The sequence below is a fragment of the Argentina silus genome (genome assembly GCF_951799395.1).
Source record: "Argentina silus genome assembly, chromosome: 14".
NCBI lineage: Eukaryota > Metazoa > Chordata > Actinopteri > Argentiniformes > Argentinidae > Argentina > Argentina silus.
The window spans coordinates 9,057,544-9,085,273 of record NC_139668.1 but is presented as its reverse complement, the minus strand read 5'-3'; the positions used below and the strand labels follow the sequence as shown (position 1 = coordinate 9,085,273).

Here is a 27,730-nt window from a genome sequence, read left to right as displayed (position 1 = left end):
AATGGCCCCTTTCTGTAGAGGAGGACAGGGGGTCAGTGTCTAGTGCCCACTGTCCAAAAGGTTTGAATCAAGAACTGTTTAGAGACGCCTACTTAGGGTGCTGTAATTCTTTTAGACTTTTAGCTCTTTTATTCTTTCAGTTCCTTTCAGCATATCCTTTTTACTACACTTGAGTTGTATTTTCCCTGTATAGTGCATCTGTGTATGAAATGTGCTTTAAAAATATGTTTGGATTTAATTTGTGGTTAGTCACGTTCTCTCACACTGGATGTCGACACTGTCTTTTTAAAAAGAAAAATGTTTAGACATGTTTCTCTCAACACTGAGTTGTGTGCGTGTGTGTGTGACATTTACACATGTATTAACCTTCTAACCCCCCATCTGTGGTGGTCTTCCCAGGTCCTGGTAACAACGCGGCAGCTGGAATGGCCCACTCTCAGTCTCGTGCCATGATCGCCGCCGCCGCCCGCCGCAGGGACACCAGTCACAACGAACTGTACTACGAGGAGGCGGAGCATGAGAGACGCGTCCGCAAACGCAAGGCCCGGTGAGTGTATTACGAACCCTATTGTAACGAGGCTACTCCTTTATGCTATTGTAATTGTACTGACCATGTGCACGATGTCCTCCCAGCCTGGTGGTTGCGGTAGAGGAGGCCTTCACGCACATCCGGCGGATGCAGGAGGAGGAGCAGAAGAAGGCTCCCAGTGACGTGATGGACCCTCGCGAGGCGGCCCAGGCCATCTTCCCCTCCATGGCGCGCGCCCTGCAGAAGTACCTCCGCACCACCAGGCAGCAGCACTGCCACAGCATGGAGAGCATCCAGCAGCACCTGACCTTCTGCATCACCAACAACATGACGCCCAAGGTCAGATATCAGATATCACGCACTGGCTGCAGGAGTTCATGGCCAGGAGTTTTTCCTTTCCGACACACGAGATATGACCGGAAAAATGTCTTGCCACTCATATGATAGTTTACAGGACAACCAACACTTGAAAGATTGACACAGGGCCCTTACAGTATTATGAACTATTTTCTGATAGGACAGATCCCATCTTTTACCGAGATATTTGAATACGCTCACCTCTGTCTTGTGTGTGTCCGTGTGTGTCTGTGTGTGTCTGTATGTCCCTATGTGTGTCCGTGTGTGTCTGTCCGTGTGTGTCTGTCCGTGTGTGTGTGTGTCCATGTCCTAGGCGTTCCTGGAGAGTTACCTGACCCCCGGTCCCACTCTGCAGTACGGCCGCGAGCGCTGGCTGGCCAGACAGTGGACGCTCATCAGCGAGGCGTCGGTCACCAGTGGCCTGAAGGAAGGAGCCGTCTTCCTGCTCAAATGCATAGACTTCAGCCTGGTGGTGACCACCAAGAGGATCCCTTACATCAAGCTCTCGGAGGAGTTCATCGACCCCAAGTCGCACAAGTTCGTCCTGCGGCTACAGTCAGAGACTTCCGTGTAGACACCTTTTTTTTCTCCCCTATGTTTTCAAATGTTTTTTTTATTTTGGGTTTGCAGCTTTTAATTTCGGGGGAATATGAATATATGTTACACACACACACACACGTTTGAATATATTGTCCTTTTTATCTTTGGTTTATATTTGAGTTGATTTGGAGAGAAAAAAAGAAGAAAAAAAGAAAAGAATGGATGATGAGTTATCGACACATCTGTATGCACACGGATGAACTGGATTCCTCAGAGATGGAACTGGGGAGGAAGATGTGCGTGTGTGCACCTGTGTGTGTCCATGTGTGAGTACACAATCAGTTTATCCTCCCCTGAAAGACTTTGAAGATAAGCGAGACAGGAATTGGAGACACATGGGGGGAAGCGGGGGAGGGGGTTGGGGGGGGGGGGTTGGACATCACACCATATGACTTCAGACATATCATCATAGAGCGTCACACCGTTGCCATGGCCACTCCGTCATTCCCTGCAGACGAACCACTAAGGACTAAGGACTGCCACTTCTCCACTTGGAAAGCTATTTTCAGGTCCGTAGGCTTAGGCTGTCGGGCTAAGCTTAGGCTTGTCGTCCTCCCTCTCTGGCAAAACTGACATGCTCTCATATGGACAGACACCTGCAATACTGAAGCATCTGTGGTTTCTTGTGTATTTCTGCACTGGGTATCAAAGGCCTGCTTTTTTCATGAAAATGACCTAAACAAGACAATTTTGACATCAATCAACATATACTTCAATCAGAATTTGCATTACATGCAGATGTTTTCTACATTATGTATATTGTACATGTATAAACACTTTGTGAGATGTCGGTGTGTATGTGTAAGTCTATATCTACTCAATATTGGGTCTGTTTCTCTCCCACTTGCTTACCTCCAAAACTCAAATTCCAGGTCAATTCAAGTTTACCCCAAGGCTAAGCCTTAATCATCGCAGTGATCTGACAAATGGTGAGACCTCAAAGTGAGGTTAGTGCTAATGCTTTAAATGCTCCTACAGGTGCAATGTCACAGGAACATTTGTACATACATGTGGGGCTTACTGTACACAAACATTATATAATATAAACAGGGTCCTGTTCTTTTGTAAAATTTGTCAGCACTGGGACAGACACAAACAGGGTAACATGTTACAAAGCTTTTGGATTTCATACATTAGATGAAAAAATTATATACAGTATATTATACTCATGAGCAGACAGCTGTTCAAACATCTGAAACCAAAGTCATCCATTTTCAGATTTTGTTAGTTACTGTAGCTCTTCTAGTGTTCCCATTTACAATTGTGATATCCCAACTTTCAGCAGTGGGTTCTTCATTTGACCAAAGAAACACCTCAACGTGTGGTTGGCCTGGGATGGCTCTACTGTCACCAAATACAGTGTCTTTAAGGTTGAACCGCAACATTGCGGTTGAATATATTCAGTGGGTCAAGGATCACCTCAGGTGTTCCCTTGCACACTGCATTCAGTGGAGACGTTACCGAGGTGATATAACTATGGGATGGGATGGTTACCGAGGTGATCTAACTATGGGATGGGATGGATTTGGACCACAACTTCTGCCCAATGTACTTTACGTCCAACACTGTAAGCTATTATTAGTAATCAAAAGATATTACCATTTGGTTCCTGCTCTGGTGATTAAGCTAATTGTCCTGAGACGAGATGTATGGAATGCTATGGTGAGGAGACTCTTTCTTAACTTGTCTGTCTGGTTTGTCTTTATAACTATGACAGTCTCACCCAACAAACCAGATCTGCTTTTAAAATGCATGGTTGTCCCTCGTCAAGCCGAGGTGGACTCAGTGAGATACAACATCCAGAACATTGCAGACGTGATTTATAGAGCTGACATGACTCCCTTGTCTACGTGACAGACGTATTCTTTCTCGATCCGTGAATTGAATTGAATTCACTCCCTGAATGCTGGCTAACCCATAATAATTGATAATTTAAATCAAGTCCTTTTGTATTCACAAGCCTCAGAATCCATCCAATATGACCACAGGATGGGCTCTTACACAGAAGTACATCGGGTCAGTGTCGTACATCACGCTGTAATAGACTTCACTGTTGAGACGTAAGCCTGCACATTATTACAGCATGTCATTCACGAACAACACCACAGCTCAACTGTCTGTTAGCGCCACCTGGCAGGCAAATTTGGAGGTGCTTTCCATTTTCCCAAAAATGTTCCTGAAGTGTGCACTTGTACTCTCCGACATGTAGATTTATGGGGAAAAAGGTTGGGGCACTTAATAGGATCTGTCCCTGTCGAGATGATCCACACACAGACCGGACACTCACACTTCTCACATAGTTACCAAACTAATCGATAAGGCTGTGCCGGTAGATTCATCAACAACTTTGTAGAACTCTTTTGCTGTTTTTTCACTCTATGTAATGAAAGCAAACATTGTGTTTTTATACCCAGCACTGGTCATATACTTCTAACGGGCGGACTTTGTATGAGCCCCAACTCCCAATGTGACTGTGTCTCTTGTTTTTACACTGTATGTATTTATGTAAGCATGTACATATGGCATTCTGGATCAGATGACCAGATTTCCCTTACATTTACCTCTGTCAAGGTGTCGCCCGGTTGCACACATACAGACTGCTTTTTATTGACTTGACATTGCATTGTATCACGTTTCAATATCACAGCAGAGGCATTTGTATAAAATAAACGTTTTTACCAACATTTGTAAACTGGCTGTGGAGAAGTGTTATTAACTCCAAACACTGAATTAATATTGGGCCGGTCTGTGGCCCAGTATTGACTGTCGTTTTGAAGGAATGAGGAAACCAAAAAAAATACATTTTTCCTGGTGTTACACTGACCTTGGCTATAGTTGATTAGCCCAGTTTTTAGTAGTGTATTTTGTTTCCCTTGTTGCCTTTTGTTGCTAAGAGAATGTTGTGTGTATTACTGCCACATGAAATGTGTCACCCAGCCCTAGAATGTGCTCTGGTCATTCACTACTACCCTAATTAGCTCATCAGTAACAGAGGACGTGTGAGTTTGTTAAATACTCTTGAGTTCCATTCCAGTTTCTAACAATGTTCCCACTAGTGTCACAGCATGTTATGACTCCCATTAACTTTGACACATCTTCATTTATACTGCGTTAGCAGGCTAGCATTCTGCTCTGTCATCCTTCATCAAGAGTTTGATCCTGTTCTTTGTGGCACTCGAGCCAAATGTCAGCTTTTTGGAGGTTATTTTTGGGCTTGTTGTCATGGTCCCCATGGTAATTGGCTTGCTGTCAGGCTCTGAGGGGCACCACGCTGAGCCTCATGGGTAAATGAATGTGTCCAGTGGCGAAACGAACAACCTCATCCCCCGAAAACACGCTGTGCCACAGGCTCGTCTGTCAGAACTCATCTGTCCCCGGCTTAATCCTCTCTTCTCGTTCGCTCTGCAGAGGAGACGTAGAGATGGATAGAGAGAGCACAGAGGAAACAAGAAGCATTTGCATCTAAATGGAATATGTTTTTTTTTCCCACCCCTCTCCATTTGTTGTGTAATGACTTGGTTATGTGCTCCTTGGCAGTGTTTGGACGGAAGGGCGGGGGCGGGCGGGGGCTCTCACAGTCTGCTCTGTTATCCAGACTCTTCTGGTCTTTGGGCTTTGCTGAATGTCCATTCTGGGCTTCTCTATCTGCTGTTATCCACCATCTTAGATGTCATTCTCCATGGCGCTTCAGCTGGTCACTGAATAGCTTGATGTCCAAATGAAGTTTCAGCACCTTTTTTTTTGCACTCGTTTCATTCATTGTTTATGTTGAACACCGTCCTGTTTGACAGTGACACTGGTTGCTTGGTAGCGACACTAGTATACCAGTGCCCTGGAGGCCCATACTGGGACCACCACCATAATTCACACACTGATACTGGTGTTAAGTGTTTTCACTCCCCTGAGACAACATGTCGAATCCTGTCACATTACCCCCACACTTAGCTCTACACCCCCGTTTCCTGTCATAGCATAGCATAGCATAGCATGTCCATGTATCATGCCATAATCCAGACATACTGTTTGCATACCACATCATATCTGGGGTGGGTTATCATTATTCATGTCCAGCACATAGCCGACACACTCTTACTGTGTGGAATAGCAGGTCTGGGATGGGCTGCCTTTTGACTCCACACTCTTCTAATGATGTTGAATTATTCACTTATTTTTTGAATAATTCAAGGTGAAGATCAAGGCTCAAAGACAGTGAGAGGGGTCTGCTCGGCTCGCTGAGTGTGAGACCTGACCTTGCTAATGAGAAGGGCCTAAAGCTCTTTCTCTCTCTCTCTCTCGCAAACACACACACACATTCAGAAATGGCCAAAACCTCATGTTACATTTATTCATACAGTAACATATAATTATACAATCAAATATTTTGCCCTCAAGAGAACACAAACGTAGACTCATATGAAGATTTACCCTCATTATGCACACAGAAGAATCTCTTATCATTACAATCATCAACAGCCATGAAGAAGATGAAGTTTTTACTTAGAAAATGTATAAATTTATTCTATGATGAAGTGATGAACGCTTTATTTAACAGTCTGATTTCAGATGGTATTAACCCTGTATGTCCAAGTTAGACAGCATATGGTAACAAACGGTTCCTCTTGAACTTACTTAAAAAATAAAAAAAACGACACAACCGTTAACTACCGGAAACACAATTATTAGGTTATTATCAGGTAACATCAATTTTACCCCAGTAGTTTCTGTGTAAATACAAGTTGAATATCAGACTGTCAAAGCTTAACCAATGTACAGCACAGAATTATGAGCAGGTTAATCATTGTCATCGCCGTCATCATCGTCGTCAGTGTCATCGTTATCATCATGACTACGGCTATCCTTGTTGTCATGGTTGTCATCATCCTCATCATCATCATCCTCAGTGTTGACCTTCCCAGAAAGCACGTCTTCTATCCAGTCCTCCAACTCCTCCGCCGTGGGCAGGTCTTCATCATTGGACATGTCCAGCCAGATGCTGTCCGCCTGCCAGAGAGAGAGAGAGGCCGGGGTCAGAGTTCAACAACTCTTGTACAGTACAACCAAATACAACTCGTCATCAGCTTGATACCTCCAAAGACATTACCACAAGAAGTAAAATATATCCATACATTTTCATTGAGCTGACTTGATCTCTCTCTATCAGATTTGTTATATCAAGTTTGATCGAGATGTATACAAATTAATCAGGGCATGAAGTTACTCTGGAAGGAAACAGTTGTCATAACAGTTCTACTGACATCTGTGACGTTCACCACTCCTATCTGGGGTCTGAATAGGTCCACCTTGAAGGTCTTCTCCCAGTAGGTGGTCAGCTGGGTGGTGGAGACAAACACAGGAAGTACAAATACACTGTTTATATTTCGGAGCGGAATAATGAACTTATTATGTGAAACACACACACAGGACAAGCGGAAGGGGAGTCTTATATGTACGTACCAGTGGGAAGTCGTCGGGGTCGATCCACACGATGCTCAGTTCAGGGTTGTTGGTGTTGTCTCTCGCTACGTCTTTCAGGATCTCCAGGAACTCATAACCATCTGAGGGAATCACAAACCTTTTGATTTTTTCCTTCCTGTGAAGCGCATTGTATTAGATCGGAGTGTATGCAAATGTTCCTATACAAAGCAAATTTGATTGATTGATTAGAAAATTCGGGGCTTTGTAAAAAAAAGAAAAAGAAAAAGAAAAACGAGCATGTACCGGGATCTTCTTCTTCAGCAAAGGCAACAATATGGACCCCATCCATGTCATCCTCCTAGGAATGGAACATGAAATGAGTTTACGTGATATCTGTGGTCAGCTAAACGTAGTACCTGTACAAAAACGTTTCCAATTAGACAAATTGAGCATACATAACATTACTATAGCCTACATGGGTATGCGAAACCCATTGGGTCAGTTAAATGGGTAAGCTTACATGAAACAATAAATAGGTTACATGTGTTTCTAGGTTGTTGATTGCCAGGTAACATGGCAGGGACAGGGAAGCATATCATTTTGGTGTCCCAGACAGAGAGACAATGACACTTTAGGTACAGCAGGCACCTCACCCATGTCTCAAACATGTCCTCTGCACGCAACTTCCTCAGTGTCGCCCTGCAAAAACATCATCACAGTTATATAGAAAATCTGTTCAATTCATACGAGAACAGGGATAAAGATATAGAAGGTGACAACTAGTAATAAACATGCATCCAGGGGAGATCTAGTGCCTTTACCTTCTGTGTTGGTTGACGAAGTCCACAATGTCCATCTCTGAGAGGGGTCTACCAGGAAGGATGGCCGGCTCCTCCATGAAGGGTTCGTAGAAGTTCACCTCGTTCATCTTCAAAGACAGGTGCTTCGCCACCTGCACCACAATACACAACAACACATCTGGGAAAGTTCATCTTTTTCATCAATTGTAAATCTATTGGGCATTTGTTACTGTATATAACCATCGATTTTTTAGACTGGGTATTTCCATTTCAAACATCTGGATGTCATACCGGTTCTCACCAACTAACCCAAGTGGGTCCTCTAAGTTTGACATTTTACTGTATCTAAAGGATTTATGGATTTGTGTCTTTGATTTAAAATACTGTATGGTGGTGTTGACTTACAGCTTTGTCAAATGTGGCAAAGAACTTGATATACGGCTGAAAACGCTCTGAGGCCTCCTGAAAGGCCTTGTAGTCTGAGAGAGAGAGAGAGGGAGAGGGAGGGAGAGAGAGAGGGAGGGAGAGGGAGAGAATGAGCGAGGGAGAGAAAGCAAAAAAGGATAACAGTTTAAAGGGTTAAATTCTCACCCTCATTCAGAAAAGCTATGTGATCAGAGAAAACAAAGGCCGACTAAAAACAAGTAATTCAATCTCCCGGGGGAGTGATCTCTCTGGAACCACTTCTACATCCAGGCTCTATGCTTCCTGAGGTCACTTCAACAATCCCCAGAAAGAAATAGCATTCTAAATAACAGCTGCATCATGCCACTGTCACCTAAGAGATAATTTCATCACCCTATAATCTCCTTTATCCTTTACTTTCTTTTTCTTTTAGGAGCAGCACTATAATTGCTGTCAACCTATTAGAGAGTGAACTAAAGCTATTCAGAGCCTCTCATGAGGCTAAATGAGTGTGCCTCGGCCTGGAACTGTGTCGTTTTAGCAACCAGCTTAATGGTTATTTGCCTCCATTAGCCCCCAATGTGCAGAGCTGAGCCTCCGGGGAGTACAGAGTACCTCGTAGGCACAGAAGGGAGACTTTGGAGGGCAGCTTGGGACAGATGGTGAGCTATAGCTCCACTCTGGGGCTCAGAAATCCTGGTCTTAGACAAGTGACCCACTGACAGCAAAGACTAGGATACACACACACACACACGCACGCACGTGCACGCATGCACACACACACACACACACACACACGCACGGACGCACGGACGCACGTTAGATACGGGGGGGACACTTTCCTAGACTCACATGAGTCCTCTCCTTTGAAGTGGCCAATGAGGCGGATGTCTTCCTCCATTCTCTCAAAGGCACGCAGCTCCATGGCGTTGCTGATGAGCTCTACTGGGTCCTCCAGCACCTGCATAAGAGTGTGGCGACACACACAGTGGGAGAGACAGAGATGTGTTGAGGAAGAGCAGTGGAGCAAGCCCTGCATCTTACAGTAATATACTACAAAGTAGCACCCTTTACCTGTCTACTGGTAAGTCATGGTGGATTGTGACAAGTGACAAGTGACAAGAGCTGACTTCTTGAGTGTTAACTTATCAGTGAAGCGTGTTTGATACCATTCCTCATTCCACTCCATGCATTACAATAAGGCCGTCCTCTGATTTCTACCTCCACCAGCCTCCACTGTTAGCATAACTATCTACTCCCTCCAAAACGTACACCGTCACTAAGTCTATTTACTGTACTTGCTGCTGGGCCTGGCTATAAATGGCATCATTTCCATATATTCTAATGAGGTAAAGGCTGTTAATTGGTCATAACATGATGAGACAGGAAGTCTTAATTCTCCCCTGTTGCTCTCTTTTGACACTGGAGGAAGACTCCTCCATCTGAGACTTCTTTCTTCCCTCTCCAACTTCACGCCTGTTTTACACTCACATCCAGCAGGAATTCCACTAGCGTGTCTGCAGAGAGCTCCCCGTCAAACTCGATCACACGGTCATCTTTGAAGACGTACAGGCTGCCTTCCTCCTCCAAACCTCGAGACACAAGAGACAAGGACTTTGAAGAAGCATTTCTGACAGAATGACAAAAGCCAAAAACAATCGTGACAAAGCATTTTCATGACTTTGATCTTTCACACATTACAAATTCCACTTCAAGGATTTTCATCACTTTCTATATCATATGGTAATCATAGACTCATGAGCCCAGCTTCCATACTCGTGTTTTTTTTATGACCAGGGCTAGGATTTTTTCCCAACCTCATGACCTGACTAAAGAATATTCTGGACCCTAATTACAGGTGATAACTGGGGCTCCGAGTTTTTCCTGGTCAGGTCATGTGGTCAAAAAAAAAACCTAGCCCTAATCATGACCAGGACATACCCAATTTCTTGGCCACTTTGGCGTCCTTCTGGGAGTCGACCATACCAAACCCAATGTCCTTGTCCTCCAGCACCTGAGCAGTCAGCTGAGGATACAACAAGACAGAACGTTAGTTATCAGCCAACTTGGTCTTTCAACAACGTTACAGCAATGTTGTGTCTAAAGTGTTCTGTTTTTTTACATCCTCTTGGCCTGAAGATTTAAGAAGGTGTTGTTTTATTCGTGTTTTGCATCCTTATTAAGAACTACCCAGTATTGTAGATACTCTCCCATGGCTCAGTACTGTGATACAAACCCTTCTTTCAAACTCCAATTTCTCTCTGTGATGCTGCATTTGGGATGGCACCTGCAGCCAGCGCTGTCTTTGTCAATAAAGGCTTTGATCACAAAGGGGCAAGAAGAGAACCCCCTGTCGACATTTTCTGCTAGAGAAAGGCCTTTGTGAGTGTCAATGTTGTTTACTTTCTTGAGAACATTTCCTGAGGAAGGAACAAAGGCCTGGGACTACTGTAATACTGCAGTGGGGGAAAGTGGAATTGTATTAAGGTCAATGTTATTTGGTTGAGTGCCTCAACTTTTTGGGGGGGGCAATTTAACTAAACTTATAATGTGAAGGCCTACAATAAGAATACAATACAGAAACTCAAAAACTGATGAGAATTTTTATTTTATTTATTAGTTTACTTTCTAATCGTATACAGTATTTCAGTATAAATGCATACAAAATGGAGCCTAGCCCATGGACCCATTAGCCTGCACACTAAGTTTCTGGTTTCTGAGTAGTTTGAGTAAGTAGTGAGACTATGCTATAATTAATGACCTAGAAACAGTCCTGGATAATAGGAAACAACAGGGGAATACATGAAATAGAACGACACTGATCTGTACAGTGAACTCAACCTCTACAGCAGGGGGTTCCCAAACACTTTTGTCTCTTGAACCACAAATTGGCATCAATCATTTCCTGTGACCATAACAACTTAATTGCACCCAATGCCAACAACATAATAATGACACCCAAGTGTATTCTTATCGCCTAAAAGATATGAAGTTGGAGATGAACCCCAAAACACTTGTTATATAGGCTAGAGGTACAATACACAGACAATGTTTGTCTTCATACGAAGAGGTTAGTTTGATTTTCTCAGGGGACGCAATCCCAAGTTTTGGAATTGCTGCCCATCATGCTTTGACGAATGACAGCGAGGCAACACTCACAGAGCTTCGTCTTTGACATGAACAAATCATCTGTACATCAAGCAAGCTCATGCGAAATCAGATATTCATCGTATTTTCAACCACAAGCACTTATCTCCTCTCGTGACATGTTATGACAGGTATGAGTCCAGGGAGCAAAGTGGTGAAATCACGAAACAGACACTCTAGAGGGAAAACACTGGAGGATCGAGGTAACGTGACTTTATTATCTTTGACATCTCTATTATGTCATATCAGTGACATCTCTCACACTAAATCTCTATGTCCTAAAAGGCAGACCCAGAGGCTCAGTGTCTCACGTGTGACCGTGCCCATCAGTCTTCTTGATTATTATTCTGATTGATTCGCCCGTCACTTATACAGTTTGAGAGATCCGGTCTTCACATGTGGAATTTGGAAAATTGTTTTTAAAAGCAGGTGGGAATGAATAAAATGCAAATATAACACATTAAGACAAATAAATTCAGCGTTCAGACACTGTCTGGCTCTTTGGGTGAGAGATGATGCTTGAAGGGGTGAGGTCTCGCCAAGAGAGAGCTTTCATGCATTTGTACAATTTGTACAAGTCTTGTCAAGAGTGTCCACCAAACTGTATTTCATATTCCCAGTAGAGCATAAAGATGTCAACTCTATTCACGATGTCACCGCAGTCCAAAGTGAGAAGTGAGTGAAACAACTTCAAGTCAGTGTACATAAAAGCAGCCTGACTGTGCTAGGATGAACAGTTTTAACCTTGGGAAGCCAACCCAAGTGCCTTCAAAAATACATTTCTGAGGAACCAGGGTGATATAGTATAATGCATGGATGCTATTTGTCCAGTGATTTGTTCAGTTCACAAAAACAAAAAACATACAATTTCATTGATCCCACATGTCCATTAGTAGGTCCCTAACTGTGCTATGCTTTATGTGTTTTTTTTTTGTTTGTGTTAATTTTGCTTATGTTGTTCTTGGAGACTGCATTAAGGTTAAAATAACTCAACTCATGTAAATAACATATAATAACCAACCATGTAATATAACCATTTCAGAGTGTAAATGTATACTCTAAGCATGGTACTACTGAATATTTGACATGATTTAAATATCCCCACATGGACATAGACTGTTGCTTCCTGTGCCTGCCCTTGCACATACACATCCCTTCTCTCCCCCACTCTAACCTCCTCCTCCCTTCCTCCTTTCCTCCCGTCTCCCTCCTCGTTCTTACCTCCAGTACGAGCTCAGTCATCTGGAACTGTTTCTGCATGCCCTTGTTGGCAGGCAGCGGCTCATGGTAGAGTAGGCACAGCATGTCAAACCTCTTCAGAGCCTTCTTGTAGTTGCGCTCGTTGATGTCTAGCACCCTGTCCTTGCCATCGAAGCTGGGGAACTCCAGACCCTCCTCTGCACTGCAAAGAGAGGCCATGTAGAGGTAGACGTACAGGCAGGGGAGAAGGGATAGCAGGAAGGGCTGCATGGTTCTTCAAAGGATGAAGTGTCCACTAAAGAAGAAGGTGGAGGAACTTGAAGGGGCTGAGGGAACTTCACAGGGCTCTGAGGAACCAGATAGTTGTCACTATTACCAACTGCAACAGAAATAACAGGTTTTAAAGTTGACAAGAAACTATTGAAACACTCTCAACCCCTAATGTCTTCAGCCCTGGTTGTGTTCTTTCCTTCTCCTTCTCTCGTTCTCTGTCTCTCTTTTTCTCCTTCACTGTCTCTCCCCTCACTGTCTCTCCCTCGACCCACCCCACCTTTTCTCGTTCTTTCTGTCCCCTTGCCACTCGCTTTTTTGTCTGAAAAAATCTCTAAGCAAGAGTGAGACAATCCATGGGGGAGGTTTGGCAAAGTGGATATCTTACAAAGATGTGGCCCCTGTTCCCAATGCATTTTCAGCGCTCTTTTGGGGAGGGCAGTTGTTTCTGGGCTTAAAATAACTAGTGTGCTGCAGAAAAGAGGACAGATAGATAGAAGAATCCCAGGGGATTTCCTCTGCCATTCAATCAGCATCTGACATGATAGAACGTCTCTGTAGCTGTCGGGGGAATAGTAGAGGAGTTGGGATGTGGGGCAGAGCGAAGTTGGTTGATTTCAGGAATGTGAGTGTTATGAAAAATGGAAGAAAAATGTGTAATTATTTAATTTGGTGGTTGGGTGCTTACCTCTGTACTACATCATCATCATCCCCCCCACTATTGGATGATCAATTTGTAAAAACTTTAAAAAAAACTTAAAATATGAATACTAAAGTTAGCTCTAGCCAATAGGCCAACATAAATAACTGCACAAGTGATGGAACAAAAATGAGAATTTAGTTAGTGACTACCCTACAGTTTATTCTGTTCGGCCCCAGGAGGCCACAGTGACTGGAGGTCACCATGGTGCTGCAAAGCAAACTGAATACTGATGTGTTCATTATGTAATGAAGCCCAACAGCAAGCCTGACAGCAAGTCTTACCCTTACAATGCCATTCAGGCATGAGAGCCTTCTAGCAAATCTCGATCCTCAGCTCCTCACACTATATTATTATTCATCAAGTCTATGGTCTTAAACTTAACCCACACTATATAGTAGGCCTAATAGCTGTTAGCTGTTTTACCGTGAATAATGATGGTAGGTAGGCTACACAATGGTGCTACATGTGAACGCTATTTGCTTGTTATTGCAATTTGAGCAGTAAATTCAATGAGACCTAAACAAATATACACAAATACACTTTTTCAGGCACTGTAAAAAGATCATGAGCAAGAGAACTGAAATGTCTTTGTATTTCCCACTGGCATAGTTATCATTATTCACGAATCCATCAGAGCGCAATTATAAATGATTGTTCATTATGGCTTGTGCTTTATTGCATTATTGCACTGATTTATTATTTATTTATTATTTATTTATTTATTTCATTTATTAATGAAAAGTAACGTTATAACACATGTGCCTCGCAGTAGCTCTTGAATGCGTGACTACTCGGAAAACTACGGTAAACATGCACTGTGGATTCAGACTAGACTAGGAGCTCATCGAGCATGCGTAGTATTCGAACTGTAAGACCGAAGGAAAATGAAGCTTCCGTGGTTGTTGATGCTTCTACTAACCTTACAACTTTTTGGAATTGATTTCAGCGTGGCAGAATCAGGTAAAATTAAACAAACATGTTTTTCCATTTGTGCTGGGCTCAAATTCTATGTCAAAATAAAACGCGGGGCAGTTCCCAATGAGCTAAGCTGGCTAGCTAACTCATCACTGGAGCGACAATGGCGAGCTAGTTGTAGTGAACTGATTTCAAGCTGCCAATTTAAGAACATTGTTCACTTTTCGCTGAAATCCTAACAATGTAAACGAAAATTTGCCCCCCTTCCACTGGCTTGATTGCTCAGTGTATTACAAGTAAGCTTACTTCTGAGAATATCTGTCCAACTTATTGACTTCACTTCTCTCATTCAAAGTGATGAACCTGGTTGAACAGTAACGCACTGCAACAGGTCTGTCACTAGTAGTAACTCGCTTTGTGCCTGGGTTTATCTGCCGACCGTGCCGAGATCACTCAGGTTTAGCTTTGACCAGCTTCAACCGCGCCTGAACTCCCAATCTTCTCCAGATACTATTGGGTCCCAGTCCCCCAGAATCCTATTCAGTGTGTTAGCAATGCCAAGTCATATGCAGTTCAAAAAGTTCCTGTCCTTTGGCTAACCTCCTCTGCTCCATTAGGGACACGATGGCAGAGATACCTGGATAAGATCACCAATGCTGTACAAGAATACAGGCCTTGCAGCCCACACAACTGCAGTTGCCATCTCAGGTAAGCCTAAATGTTGGGGGCAAACATGAAATGTCACAGAAAAATGATGTTGCTTTCAGCACAGGCTACTTTGACATACCAATGACATCGTAGATCTCAACCAAATGGGGTGCAGAGAGCTATGATGATGTACTTGTACCCTGTCTTTATTTTTGTTTAGGTTACTTTTCCTCCCCAGTATAATTGTTTTATCTCTCTACCAGTGTCCTAAAGGATGACCTTCAACCTTTTCGGGGGGGAGTGTCTGAGGAAGTCATGGCGGCTACCATTCGCCGTGGCGTGGGCACCCATTACCAGATCATTGGTCACAAACTCTACCGAGAACAGAACTGTATGTTTCCAGCGAGGTGAGGAAAGAAAACAAACAGAAAGTTGATCTTTCTAATCCAAGCCAATTAATGCTGATTGGCATTAAACCCAAATAAATTAACTGAAGCCATTGTTTCCCCTTTTCCACGTAGCCTTCATGCTGGTCCTTCAATAGGTCTGTGTCACATAGCTTTACCAGACAGTGTACCTGACTGTTTCTACATACAACAACAACAACAACAACAAACCTAGCTGTAAAATCTAGCATGTGAGATTAATCAATGAATGGCTGAGTTAAACACACAGATCTGATAGTCAGTTTGTCTGTCTGTCTGTCTGCCTGTCTGTCCAGGTGTAGCGGGGTGGAGCACTTTATCCTCCAGGTGATTGACAGGTTGCCAGATCTGGAGATGGTGGTGAATGTCCGGGACTACCCTCAAGTGCCTGGATGGGTGCAGCCAATCCTGCCCGTCCTATCTTTCAGTAAGGTCAGCTCCAGAACGATGTACTGTATGTTGTATGCACTCATCAGATCAGGAATTACAATTTTGGGGTGGAACTGATAGTTAATGGTTGCAACTTCAAAGATCTTCTCAATGTAATGACATTTTTTGAAATGTTAAGAGAAAGTTTGTGTGTGTGTGTTTGTGTTTGTTTAGACTCCTGACTACCAGGACATCATGTACCCTGCCTGGACGTTTTGGGAGGGGGGTCCGGCTGTTTGGCCAATATACCCAACCGGGCTGGGACGATGGGACCTCATGAGAGACGACCTTAAAAAGTACGTTTGACTCTGTTGTGCAGAAAGGAACCATCCTTTGTCTGCTTGGCCTAAATAATTTCAAATATTTGCTGTGCTTGATTGAGTTTGTCTGGCGTAATGGAATTCTGTCAAAACCCCGCCCATCTGGCACTCCAGGCAGGCTAAAGCAAACATTCAACAATTTTAAACCGCTATACCCAGGTTTAGCTCTAACATAACCCGGCAGCTTAAATGACACATTTGAGAAAAACTACACAAGGTACTAGAGTACCTTGTGTCTCTAGACTCTAGAACAACTTTCTCTGTTATTCACTATCTAACTCTTCTTCTGTTAGATCAGCTGCCCAGTGGCCCTGGAAGAGGAAAGAGTCCAAAGGATTCTTCAGAGGCTCCAGGTCAGTCTAAGGGAAGCGTATTGGAATGTTTTGGGGTCAAGCTATTTTTAGGGCTTGACCTGTCCTTTACATTTTGAGGCACCCAGTTGGTGGCACTGTTGCAAGTGCAAACCGTGTAAAAGGTTGTTGAGTTCACTGATTTCTCTCTCTCTCTCTCTCTCTCTCACTCACTCACTCACTCACTCACTCACTCACTCACAGGACCAGCCCTGAGCGGGACCCCCTGGTTCTCCTCTCCAGAGAGGCCCCCGACCTGGTGGATGCTGAATACACCAAAAACCAGGCATGGAAGTCTGAGAAGGTCAGTCAGCCAGTATGACACTACTGGTGGTCTATGAAAACAACCTGGGGGCACTGGAAAGCTTGCAGTCCTAAACTGTGCTGTAATAATATCTATGTTACGTACTCTTTTAGCAATGTAACTTGGTGTTTATTTCTATCCATGAGGGCTATTCTGGTGTTATTGTGGAATACAACTTTTAAAGTTTTACCAATATGTTTTCTCCATAATTTGTGATGTTGAACTTGAGAATCGTAGGAAAGCACTATTACTGTACCAATTCATTGGGCTGAGCATTTATTTATGTGTATTGTTCTTCAAGAGGAGGTTCAAGAGATCCATTGTGTTCCTCTGAGTGCCAGTAACAACCAACAACAATCTGTGGAGCATTAAATGGTTAGTCCATCTCTCCCTCCTCTCGTAGGACACACTAGGTAGACCCCCGGCTAAGGAGATTCCCCTGGTGGACCACTGCCAATACAAGTAAGAGCAAGGGCAATGGCAATATTACTGACCATACCAGCATTTTACCAGCATATCCTGGATAATCCACTCATGGCCTGCATTTTGCTATCATGCACACATTTTTCATTTCATTTATGGCATTTAGCAGACGCCTTTATCCAAAGCAACTTACAACAAATACATTTGTCTAAGTAAGTGAATCATCTATCCACCAGTCATCATAAGAAAACGTAATCTATGCTAGGACCAGGGGCTATTGGCAGTCACAATGCTAGAAGAAGGAAGAATTACTTTAAAATAATTTACAGGGGGGTAGTGGGGATGAAGAGGTCTTCATCAGTTAAGATGTAGCCTGAAGAGATGGGTCTTCAATCTACGGTGGAAGATAGGTAGTGACTGCGTTCCACCAGCAGAGCGCCAGGACAGTGAAAAGCCGTGACCGAGTAGCGTGGCTGCTGCATCCATGTAGAGGCGGTGGTGCCAGGCGGCCAGCCGAGGTGGAAGAGCGGAGTGATCGGGCCGGGGGGGTTTGGGGGCTGACCATTGCTTTCACGTAGGGAGGGGCTGTTCCCTTTGCCGTCTGGTAGGCGAGCACCAGGGTCCTCACACATGATGTTATGGTGGAACGCCATTTGGCTTGATTTTTACACAAGTACTTTACAATAGCACATGTTAGAGTTTTAAAAAGCATACTTTCTCATACAACTCTCCCTCTCTCCTTCCCTCTAGTCTTCTCTCTCCTGAATTTCCCATGCCATGTTTCCAGGTCAGAGACAAAATTAGACTAATTTGAAATTAGAAAACAGTTTTAGCTTCTGGAGGTTTCTGGGACTGAATCAAAATCAGCTGTTACGATGGCCACACGGTTCATTGTCCATATCATACTACATATGAATGTCCCCAGACACTTGTGCATTGTAGATCTGAAAGGATTGGATGAACACAATTGTGAAAATTCCACTCAGCCTATCAGAGGGCAAGTAGTGCTACTACCATATTACCTATCCAATCTACTCATACAGTATCTACCAGTCCAGGGTTAGGGGTTTTTGCTTGTCCTCATGTCCTCTTGTCCTGCCCTCCTCCCTCAGATATCTGTTCAACTTCCGGGGAGTGGCAGCCAGCTTCCGCCTCAAGCACCTGTTCCTGTGTGGCTCTCTGGTCTTCCATGTTGGGGAAGAGTGGCTGGAGTTCTTCTACCTTCAGCTGCGACCCTGGGTGCACTACATCCCTGTCAAACAGGACCTCTCTGACCTCAGGTGAATGGCCTGGATGTGCATCGAAAGTCTTCACCCAGACATCTTGTCTCATAGATCGGGGGAATAGTGTTGTGATAACCAGGAAATTGTTGGACAATATGAGTTTCAGTAATTGCCAATGTAAATTGTCGGAAATAGGTAAGACGAGATAATATACTGACTGTACTGGTGATTATATACTGACATGAAAACTAAGAAATGCTTAAATTGGAGACGGTAGAAAATGATAATTTTCTGTCTCTCCAGGGAACTGCTACAGTTTGTGAAGGAAAACGATGATGTTGCCAAGGAGATTGCCATTAGGTAATAACTGTTTGAAATTTCTTGTTTTATTCAGATGCAAAAACTGGAATTCTTTAAATCACTATTATTACTGTCTGTCCAGTTTGGTCATGGCCGGAAAACAACAGCATGCAGAATGATCAATACTGTACTAACTTTAATACAGGGTTAATAAAGGCAGTAACAAGTCAGTCAATTTGCACTCCTAGAATTGTAAATACAGTATGTAACCTGCATATATTATTCACATGTGTTTTCCCCTCTCTCTACAGAGGTCAAAGGTTTATCCTGGACTACCTGCGCATGGAGGACGTGTCCTGTTACTGGGAGAGGCTGCTCACTGAGTTTGGTGGGCTGCTTAAGTACAAGCCCAAGAGGAAGGCTAGCTTAAACCAAATCCTCCACAGGCCGGGCAGAACAGAGCTGTGACCCAGCCCAGTGAGAGGCATCTAGTAGTCCATAGACCGCAGATTGTAGACGCTGAATTCCAAATCAACCCCTAGCCCCTCACCCCCTACCCCTCTAGCCACTCCTGTAGATCTAAAAGGCTCTGATTTGATGATGCTATATGTTAATGGCTTCATTCTGCCCTCTGGTAGGGTGGGTGGAAATGCTGCCATGTTACCTAGAGTTCTCCAATCATGTCATACCTGTATGAGTGCCTATGGAGGCCAGGGGTCGATGAGGCATTGGGTATGATGACTTCTCGCTGCACTGTTCCTGTTCGTCTAAACATTTAGACTCCTGTGTAGAACTTCCCTTAGGGTTAGGTGTATTAAAGCACCTCAGGCTGAAACTCAATTTCAACTAAAATGTAGGGTTAAGGATTTAGGAAGAAGTTAACTTAACTTAATTTCTGCAGTCTCAAGAACTGAACTGGATCAGTGACGTGGGTAAACTGGTAAAATACAGGTAACTTACCATAAGTGTGCGCTTACTGCCCTCTAGTGTATGATAGATTAAACTGTTCAGCAAACAGTTATTATTCGGTTTCCTTGCCAATGTTTGAAAAACCTGGTGCATTTAACCTTTTAACACACTCAAAAGCTCATTTCAGCTTGACTGTTTCAACTCTTAATTGTGTAACTTTGAGATTGTGTAAAATTCTGCATCTGAAAAGGCAAGTAAGGGCCACAGTGGTACTGAAAATGTTGAATATGTTGTAGTATTCTCAGTTGGTTCAATGATATAGTGTGTTTTAGTGAATTCACAGCTGTAGTTTCCATGTACTGTATATCTGAGGTACTATGCTCCATGTTGTCTTGACCAAAGGGCTAGACTGTACAACCAAACAGCTGTTTGTAGCTATTGATCGAAATAGACAAAACAGTATGTGGTCACAGCAAATTAATTGATAAGGCATTCATTGTAATAGTATTGTACAATCACTTAATCTGCATACAACTGATATCTTTGCAGTTTGGTCCTTTTCACCTGCATCATTTGTTTTGGTTTCTTTGTCATGTTCTTTTGGTTGTTATACAACAAGCACAATAATTAAGTGAGGATTTTTTTTTTTTTTTAATCCATGATTTTTGTTTACAAACCTTTTCTGATTTTGTATCGAAAGAAGCATTTTTATCACCATGCAATAAATCATGCAAATGTTTCAAGTAATTGTTATGTGCCTCAGAGTGAACTTGGTCCTCCACCCGCAGGAGGTGCTGTTGAGCTAAATAGCTTAATTACCACCGTTTTCTAGCCACCAGCGTTCCGAGCAAGTCCGATATAGGAAGACATGACATGCTGACAAACTACAAGGACAAACATTCTTCATGTTTACGGTAATATGATCAACATTGAATACTGCGATCGAACTACAGTTGTGTTGAATGTCTTCATATCATCAGTTTCAAAACGGCTATGATGAAGTCATGTTTAGCTAGCGCTAACTGCAGGCAACTTCAGGGAGCTCCTGTACCGGTCAACCTCTGCCAGTGTATGAACGCAATGAACGCCTGAACCTTTACCTGCAATGTAGGTAGCTAGCCTAGTGATGCATGTTGCAAAGTCTGGAGCTACACAGCAAACATGCTCCATGTTTAAATGAATGCCAGTTTGTTGACCCTCATCATGTGTTTCTTTTATCTTTCTGTGTTATTACATTTCGTCCTTCCAGATAGTTCAGGTAACGGCATGACAACTACCTGGAATGACCTGGTGAATGGCAGTCGGTTTGCAATCCTTATCAGTGGTCTTCATAGTGAAGCCGTAATATCAATCTTTAAAATGCTTAGTACAAGTCTATTACGGGACTGCACATACAACAGCATGTGTATTAAGCATCAGAGGGGGTAGAGAAACAGCTGTTGCTGGAGATCTTCTCCATTTTGCGATATATTTTCTCCAGGGGCATCGTTTGAGGAACGACTGAGTGAAACAACCTAACTCCTGGCCATGTGTTCTCCACAGCCCTCCTGCCTGGTGAAGCGTGAGTGATGCATCCTGAGCGGCCCCAGGCAGACCGACCCCCATGTCAGGAGGCAGATTTAGCCCCTCAGGGCAGACTTTGCACCGGACTACTGCAGGGTCTCATCCAGCTCGCCATGCCCCCCCTCCACCTCCCCAGGGTCCATGCAGCTGACAGTGCTGCCGCTGCCCCTGCCCCTGTACAGATCGCCAGCCCCTCCCCCTTGCCCAGCCACTTGGGCAAGCCAGAGTTCCCAGACACAGGATGGAACCGCCTAAAGGATCTCTTTGACAGGAGGTCAGTGTGTGAATTGAGTCAAAGGCCTCTCCAACCGTCTTTAGCTTTACATCTCTCATAATGTATACTTGGTTTTCATACTCTTTCCTTCTCTCTCTCGTATTTACTCCGCGTCTTTTCCGGTGTAATTTTGTTTCAGCACTTCTTCTAGGCTTTGCCTCAGTACGTTGATAAGTTGAAATGTATGCACAGAACTTCAGGTCCAAGCCTGTCTTGTCTCTGGAAGTGTAAATGGCAGAGCCCATGTTTATGTAAGGCACCCTACCGCTGGCCTTGACTTCAAAACAAGTCTTTGCTCCGTGCATTTGAAACTCTGCGTGTGTTTCACCAGTGACATGCAGGCGTATCCAGAGGAGCTGACCAACATGGTGAAGAGTGGTCTGGTTGCCGCCCTGGCGGGCATGATCTACGGAGGGCTGCCAGCTGCCCGCCATGCCAGGGAGAGGTTCATCCAGCTCAGCCAGGCTGAGATGTACCAAAGCCGGGTAGAAGCAGTGGTGAGTGTTTGCCTCTGAATTGCTTGTGGCTAGAGAGATCTACCTATCTATATCACATACATACATGCATACATACATACAATAGAATAATTGTGTGTGTGTGTGTGTGTGCGCATGTCTCCTCCAACCTCCCCAAACCTGCGAGTCCAGATGAAAATAGGAGCGCTAAAATGATGTGCGTGTGCGTGCGCGTACTGTAAGTGTGTGCGCAGGTGCAACATTGTGTTAGGAGGCTATATTTTGCATGCCTGTAAAGTGTGCTGTGTGTCTTGTGTTGATGGAGGGCCCTGTCTTGTTGTCATTCTCCCTCAGCGCTCTGCCCATAACGCAGCCATCCGGGGCTTTGTGAGGTACGGCTGGAGGTGGAGCTGGAGAGTGTCAGTCTTCGTCACCTTGTTCAAGTGAGTGAAGAAAGACATGGGGGGGACTCTGTGTCTTATGACCACCAGAAATACAACCATGACCTACTTTCCAAGCCATTTGCACTGTGTTTAAAAAAAAAAAAAACACATTTAAAAAAATAAATAATGAATGTATACTATAATGCAATACATTTTCATGTTTGTCTTCCTTTCTCACAATTTACTTTAATTGGCCCCTGACAAAGGTAGTGCAGAATACAGTATAGCAAATCTTGCACTAGGTAATTTATCTGTGCAGATGCTATTTAATGATATTGATCTCTCTCTCTCTCTCTCTTTCTCTCTCTTCTTTTATCTCTTCCGCCTCTCTCTCTCTCATATCAGCACTGTGAGCACAGGCATGTCTGTGTACAGGGACAAGCATGCGCTCAGTCATTATGCAGTAGCAGGAGGTAAGTTACTCAGGCCTTTAGGTTTGTATCATGAATGAACAACCAATGGAGATGATACACTGACTGTTGTAACACACACACACACACACACACACAATGTAGTTGATCTGTGTTATGTCTTAGTCAATAAACCCCCCAAAAATATTTGCATTGACTACAATTCTGAGTATAGTTGATTATTGTTGTTTTTATGCTGAAGATGACTGTCCTGCCCTGTTTTGTGTGCAGCTGTTACTGGAGGCTTGTTCAGGCTGAACCTGGGGCTTGGAGGACTGGTGGCAGGCTCAGTCATAGGGGCAGCCATGGGGTGAGAAGGCCTTTCACAGTGGTCCCTTGTTATTTATCCCTTATTTAGTGAGAAAAAAATAACCAAAACGACAGTATGATGAAAACGACCCCAACTAGTGTTGATGCATGTCACTCCAGTGTGCAGTGTAAGACATGTATGCAGAGTGAACAAGTCTATGTGACCACGTCTGTGTGAGCAGTGTGCACTCTGGCTGCCAGCTGTGTCCCGCCCTGCAACCCTCTGTCTCCCAGCTGCACCCTATCCTCCCCTTACCCCCCCCCTCCCCCCTCCTCCTCCTCCTCCTGCCTTACCATCCCCCACAACCCCCAGAACTGAGCTGGGTGCCAGAGGGACTCATGTGCACTGCAGAGGGCTGTGTTCTGGGCACTAGAGCAGGGATGGAGGCCAAGGCAGCAGCTGCCCCTCTATTTTTACCACCTCTGCTCTGTTACTCTAGTGCTTCATCTCCATCCAACACGGTCTGATCTGCACTCGTCTCCTCTCTTCTCTCCTCTCCTCCCTTCCTCTCTCTCCTCCCCCTCGCCTCTCCTCTGTCTGTGACGTCCTTCAATTGTATGCTTTACTTGTTACATGGAGTAAGAGGGTTTTTATGCTGTTATAGAGTGGTGGGGTGTGTGTGTGTGTGTGTGTGTGTGTGAGAGAGAGATACAGAACAAATCCATACTGCTGCTCCTCAGCAGAGCTCTCCCCATGTCTGCCTCAGTGGCCAGCCACCTGGAGCGGTTGATGTGTGCAAACAGCCTCGGCCCCACAGCCAGGTGCAGCTGGGCAGGCTGCGGCAAATGAAAGCAGGCAGCTAATCGGATAGCACATCACGCTCCAAATCTCGCTGAACCTCATCCCGTTCGCCTGGACACGTGGTTGGGTTGATATGGGGGGGTGGAGTGGGGTTTGGGGTGACTAAAGTGATTGACAGCCCACAATAATAACTGAATAACTGCCTCGGTGTGTGTGTGTGTGTGTGTGTGTGTGTGTGTGTGTGTGTGTGTGTGTGTGTGTGTGTGTGTGTGTGTGTGTGTGTGTGTGTGTGTGTGTGTGTGTGTGTGTGTGTGTGTGTGTGTGTGTGTGTGGGACTGTACGGTAGGTTACTGAGTGAGTGACAGCCACAGGGCTTCATGTGAAGCTGAAGGTTGGCATGTTGGAATGATGCTCTGTGATGTCACGTCAGCTGGTCTCATGTCGTCTCAGGGTGCCCACCGGAGCCCTGATTATCGCCATGCAGAAACTGGCGGGAGAAACCGTCCGAGAGAGGAATAGGAGGGAGCGCAGAGAGCTGTATGAACTCAGGCTGGCAGAATGGTACAATTCCCCCTGCGTCCATCCCCCCCATCCCCAACAACATGTCATTTTAACCTTGTGGTTTAGTACCAGTATCCATGAAACAGTCTGCCAGTATCTATTCACATTATTTTACAAAACAGTATTTTGGATTAGTTTGTCATGAAACATATAATTCCCCTCTTAAAAACACTCAAGAAATGTTGGTTATTGCATAAATTCTGGAATAACAGTTACGCTATAAGATCTTATTCGTTCATCACACAATCCCAAACCAAATATAACTCTGTAATGTAATACTTGTTTTTCCCGCAGTGTAGTATTACCGTTTCATTTTCATGCCTTGTGTCAACTCTTTTCCAGAATTGATAAGATACCACCAGCCCATATCATTTTCAGTCTTAACTGTAGACATTCAACCACTGCTGCACTCATCACTGTCCTTCCCTCCGACCTCCAGGAATTACCGTCTACAGTTGACGGATGACCTGATTGGTGACCTGAAGGGTGGTGCTGAAGTCCAGGACACTGACCACGACATGAAGAAGATCCAGGAGCTGCTCAGCTTACCCAGGAATGAGGGCGAGGCCCAGGAGGACTCTGGCAGCCAGTGACAGCAGCCAAAACACTCTTGACTAACACAAGGAGAACAACTGGAGTCATCTTCATAGATGGACAATGATGTGGGGGACATTTTTCACCCTTGAGGACGGACTGGTCTTGTGTTTGTGTGAACTGTGTCCTGTTCTGTTCCCGAATGGGAAAGAGGAGCTCCTAATTCACCCATTAAGATACAAGATATACGTATGATGCTGCGTCGAGATGCATATGTGGTTGCTTCATCAACAGATATATTTAAATGATTTGCAGCATGTCTAAAAACTGGAGAGAAGAAAAAAAAAAAGAAAAAACTGTACGTTCAGCATTGTGGACTCAGAGGAACTCTTTGTGGGATATGGGGATTGTTATTATGGTTCTCCCAAGAACTCAGTCTCCTTCTCTGAAACTGTGAATGCACATGTTGGAACTCCTCTCCTCCTTTTCTTTATCATGGTGTCTGGTTGTGTGTACAAACCAGTGGAGGTTGAAATTTGGAGAAAGGGCTCATTTGTAATGCATGGAATAGAATGAGGAATGGTATCAAACGCACTTGTGTGTGATGCCGTTCCTCATCCGGTTCCATGCGTTACAATGAGCCCGTCTTCTGATTTCTGCCTCCACCAGCCTCCCCTGGTACAAACAGACCCTCATACTGCAGGTCCAGTCTAGCCTGACTAACTAACTGTTACCTGGAAATCGGTTTCTAAGTGTTGCAGTCGATAAAGTGCATTGAACACACGTGCCACGTTTAATGATCCCTATTTAAGTCTTGTCAGTCTTTTTTTTTTTTCCCCCGTCTTCTGTTCTCTGTTTAGTGCGCCTTTGACGTTGCCCCCAGGCTCGTCAGCAACTGGGTCAAACAGAGCTTCTGCCCCTGCTGTAAACAAGATGTGACACAGCAACAGCTGGGGCCCAGGACACCACACATCCCTTCTGAAGTGTGGACGGAGAACATAGCCAGGAGATGGGGAGAGAGAGAAGACATGGCCAACTCCAAAACTCCACAGAGGAATCATATCATCAAAGCTCTGATTCACCTTAAAGTGAGGGCTTGATCATTGAAGGTTAGTCAAAGGTAAGCCTTGAAGATGTTCATGTTACAAGGAAGATCTTGCCTCAGATGAACACAGCAGACAGCAGACACGCTTATCATCTACGGTTTGTTGCAGGTTAGGGGGCGATGATATGTAACAGTGTTGTAGGATTGCAATTTTTTGTGTTCAATGTGGAGGAGAGGATGACATAAGGGCATGAATATATCTTTCTAAACCTGAATATGAGGACCACTGCACTTGATTACTGTTGCATCCGCGTCATACATGTGCTTACAGTGCCATCTAGTGACGAGTTATAGGAACTACTAAGGCTTTGGACAAATCGGACAAACTAATGAAACGTGAAATGTTTTTAAACACCTGCCCAGGGACCACAGTTGAACATTTGCCAATTGGCTAAATCTGGCACATTTACAGTAATGTTTATTAATGTGCATTTTCCATGTAAAACTTAAAGTAAAATAAACCTTATTTTATTTGGTATTCTTTGTCCTGAAAAATAATACAATACTAATTATAATCATTTTTAACTTTCAATGTAATTTATTTGCCAACACTTGAGACACTTATTTTACTGTTTTCAAATGAAGAAACAACCCTGCTTTATCAGAGCTAACCCCCAAATTACATCGTGCCGTCGTGTCAGCAGAACGTGTGTCCCGGCGGGGTTACGCTGGGGATGCTGCACCAGGGCCTTAACTATGAGGAGTAATTCCGGCTATGCTTCATAACTGGAGGCTATATTCTTGAAACCTCAAAAACGAATCTGCAATTCCAATCATTTGAAGTAGCCTATACCTGCGTGACATTAAGAATGTTGTCAACACTGTTTATCCTTTTTTAATACAAGCCTAAAATGCGATACCGCATTTCAGTGTGTGCATGGTGATTTGTGAAATTTTCCTACCTAGTTTTAGGATGATTGAGGTTATTTGTGAATTTATATTTGATATTATGTTTTTATGTCTCTGCATCTACGCCTCTAAAACGCTCTCGCTGCCGAGGAAAATAGACTTGAAGCGTAAAACTATGCTGCTTCAATCGAGCCTCATCGCAGACGTGCTCCGTTCGCATGCTCTCTAGCTTGTAATTAAAATTATTTACCATAAATTGTAAAACTGCGCTCGACGTTACTGTGCCCTTAGTCTCGATCGAAAAGCAGGTTTAAATTTAGGCCTGTTAGAACGTCCTGTTGAGGGGGGCATGTGGCTTGCAAATGGTAGCAATTGGATTATGGCCATCCCATTCAGAATGCTGGTTGCTATTGACTCATAGTTTTAGTAAAATAGTCCTTTATGAATCATGTTCATTCATGTTGTAGTTTATGCAACTGTTTATCTGAATAATGTCTTAAATAACATTTCTCGCTACAGATATTTGGTTGAGGTTTTGTGTTTGGCAATCTAACTTATTTGAGAAAGACAGGGGAGATGGATGGTAGGTCATATTGTTACACCTGAGGAGATTTAATTAAATTGATTAATTTTATGATGTGCTGGCACATGTGTAGTCTTTTAAGTAGTTTAGCTGTTTTACTGTCAGTGTTAATAAAGGGAATGAAATAATCCTGAGACCCGATCTCTCCAAACCAACACACAAATATTAAATGATAAACCTTTGAACTTTCTCAGATGAACCAAAATCCTCATAATGACTTTCAGCAGTGA

General features: G+C 43.9%; 4 protein-coding genes across 7 annotated transcripts in view; 3 read left to right on the top strand and 1 right to left on the bottom strand.

Moving 5' to 3' along the window:
* LOC310815453 (vang-like protein 1) overlaps positions 1 to 4,210 on the top strand; it is a 39,346-nt gene extending 35,136 nt beyond the window's left edge. For 2 of the 3 annotated variants that reach the window (XM_083685224.1, XM_083685223.1), the window contains exons 7-9: positions 400 to 547; positions 634 to 868; positions 1,200 to 4,210. In XM_083685224.1, the coding sequence (XP_083541350.1) occupies positions 400 to 547; positions 634 to 868; positions 1,200 to 1,460 (644 nt within the window). In that variant the 3' untranslated portion in view covers positions 1,461 to 4,210. The remainder of the gene's footprint in view (positions 1 to 399; positions 548 to 633; positions 869 to 1,199) is intronic. The other variant, XR_014554623.1, reaches the window with a different exon arrangement.
* Positions 4,211 to 5,880: 1,670 nt separating this feature from the next.
* LOC310815454 (calsequestrin-2-like) lies at positions 5,881 to 12,723 on the bottom strand (the record flags this gene model as incomplete). The annotated part of the gene is made up of 11 exons (XM_083685225.1): positions 5,881 to 6,487; positions 6,742 to 6,816; positions 6,941 to 7,041; positions 7,205 to 7,259; positions 7,555 to 7,600; positions 7,723 to 7,853; positions 8,107 to 8,180; positions 8,959 to 9,067; positions 9,598 to 9,698; positions 10,048 to 10,132; positions 12,475 to 12,723. 11 exons carry the CDS (start codon positions 12,721 to 12,723, stop codon positions 6,278 to 6,280), a joined length of 1,236 nt encoding a protein of 411 aa, XP_083541351.1. The 3' UTR covers positions 5,881 to 6,277.
* Positions 12,724 to 14,288: 1,565 nt separating this feature from the next.
* Positions 14,289 to 20,394, top strand: poglut1 (protein O-glucosyltransferase 1). Of its 2 annotated transcripts, XR_014554601.1 has the most exons (12): positions 14,289 to 14,386; positions 14,959 to 15,049; positions 15,253 to 15,396; positions 15,711 to 15,846; positions 16,018 to 16,139; positions 16,457 to 16,516; positions 16,718 to 16,817; positions 17,221 to 17,279; positions 17,991 to 18,027; positions 18,353 to 18,520; positions 18,767 to 18,823; positions 19,075 to 19,144. XR_014554601.1 is itself a non-coding variant. In XM_083684425.1 (11 exons), the coding sequence occupies exons 1-11, from the start codon at positions 14,311 to 14,313 to the stop codon at positions 19,229 to 19,231; spliced, it is 1,170 nt and encodes a 389-aa protein (XP_083540551.1). In that variant the 5' UTR covers positions 14,289 to 14,310; the 3' UTR covers positions 19,232 to 20,394. The 2 variants fall into 2 exon arrangements, 1 of the variants encoding a protein (XP_083540551.1); XM_083684425.1 differs by lacking the exon at positions 17,991 to 18,027 and having other exon boundaries at positions 19,075 to 20,394.
* Positions 20,395 to 20,509: 115 nt separating this feature from the next.
* timmdc1 (translocase of inner mitochondrial membrane domain containing 1) lies at positions 20,510 to 27,719 on the top strand. The gene is made up of 8 exons (XM_083685124.1): positions 20,510 to 20,586; positions 21,215 to 21,509; positions 21,841 to 22,006; positions 22,319 to 22,407; positions 22,753 to 22,820; positions 23,049 to 23,127; positions 24,319 to 24,429; positions 24,869 to 27,719. The coding sequence occupies exons 2-8, from the start codon at positions 21,241 to 21,243 to the stop codon at positions 25,020 to 25,022; spliced, it is 936 nt and encodes a 311-aa protein (XP_083541250.1). The 5' UTR covers positions 20,510 to 20,586; positions 21,215 to 21,240; the 3' UTR covers positions 25,023 to 27,719.
* The last annotated feature ends 11 nt before the right edge of the window (positions 27,720 to 27,730 follow it).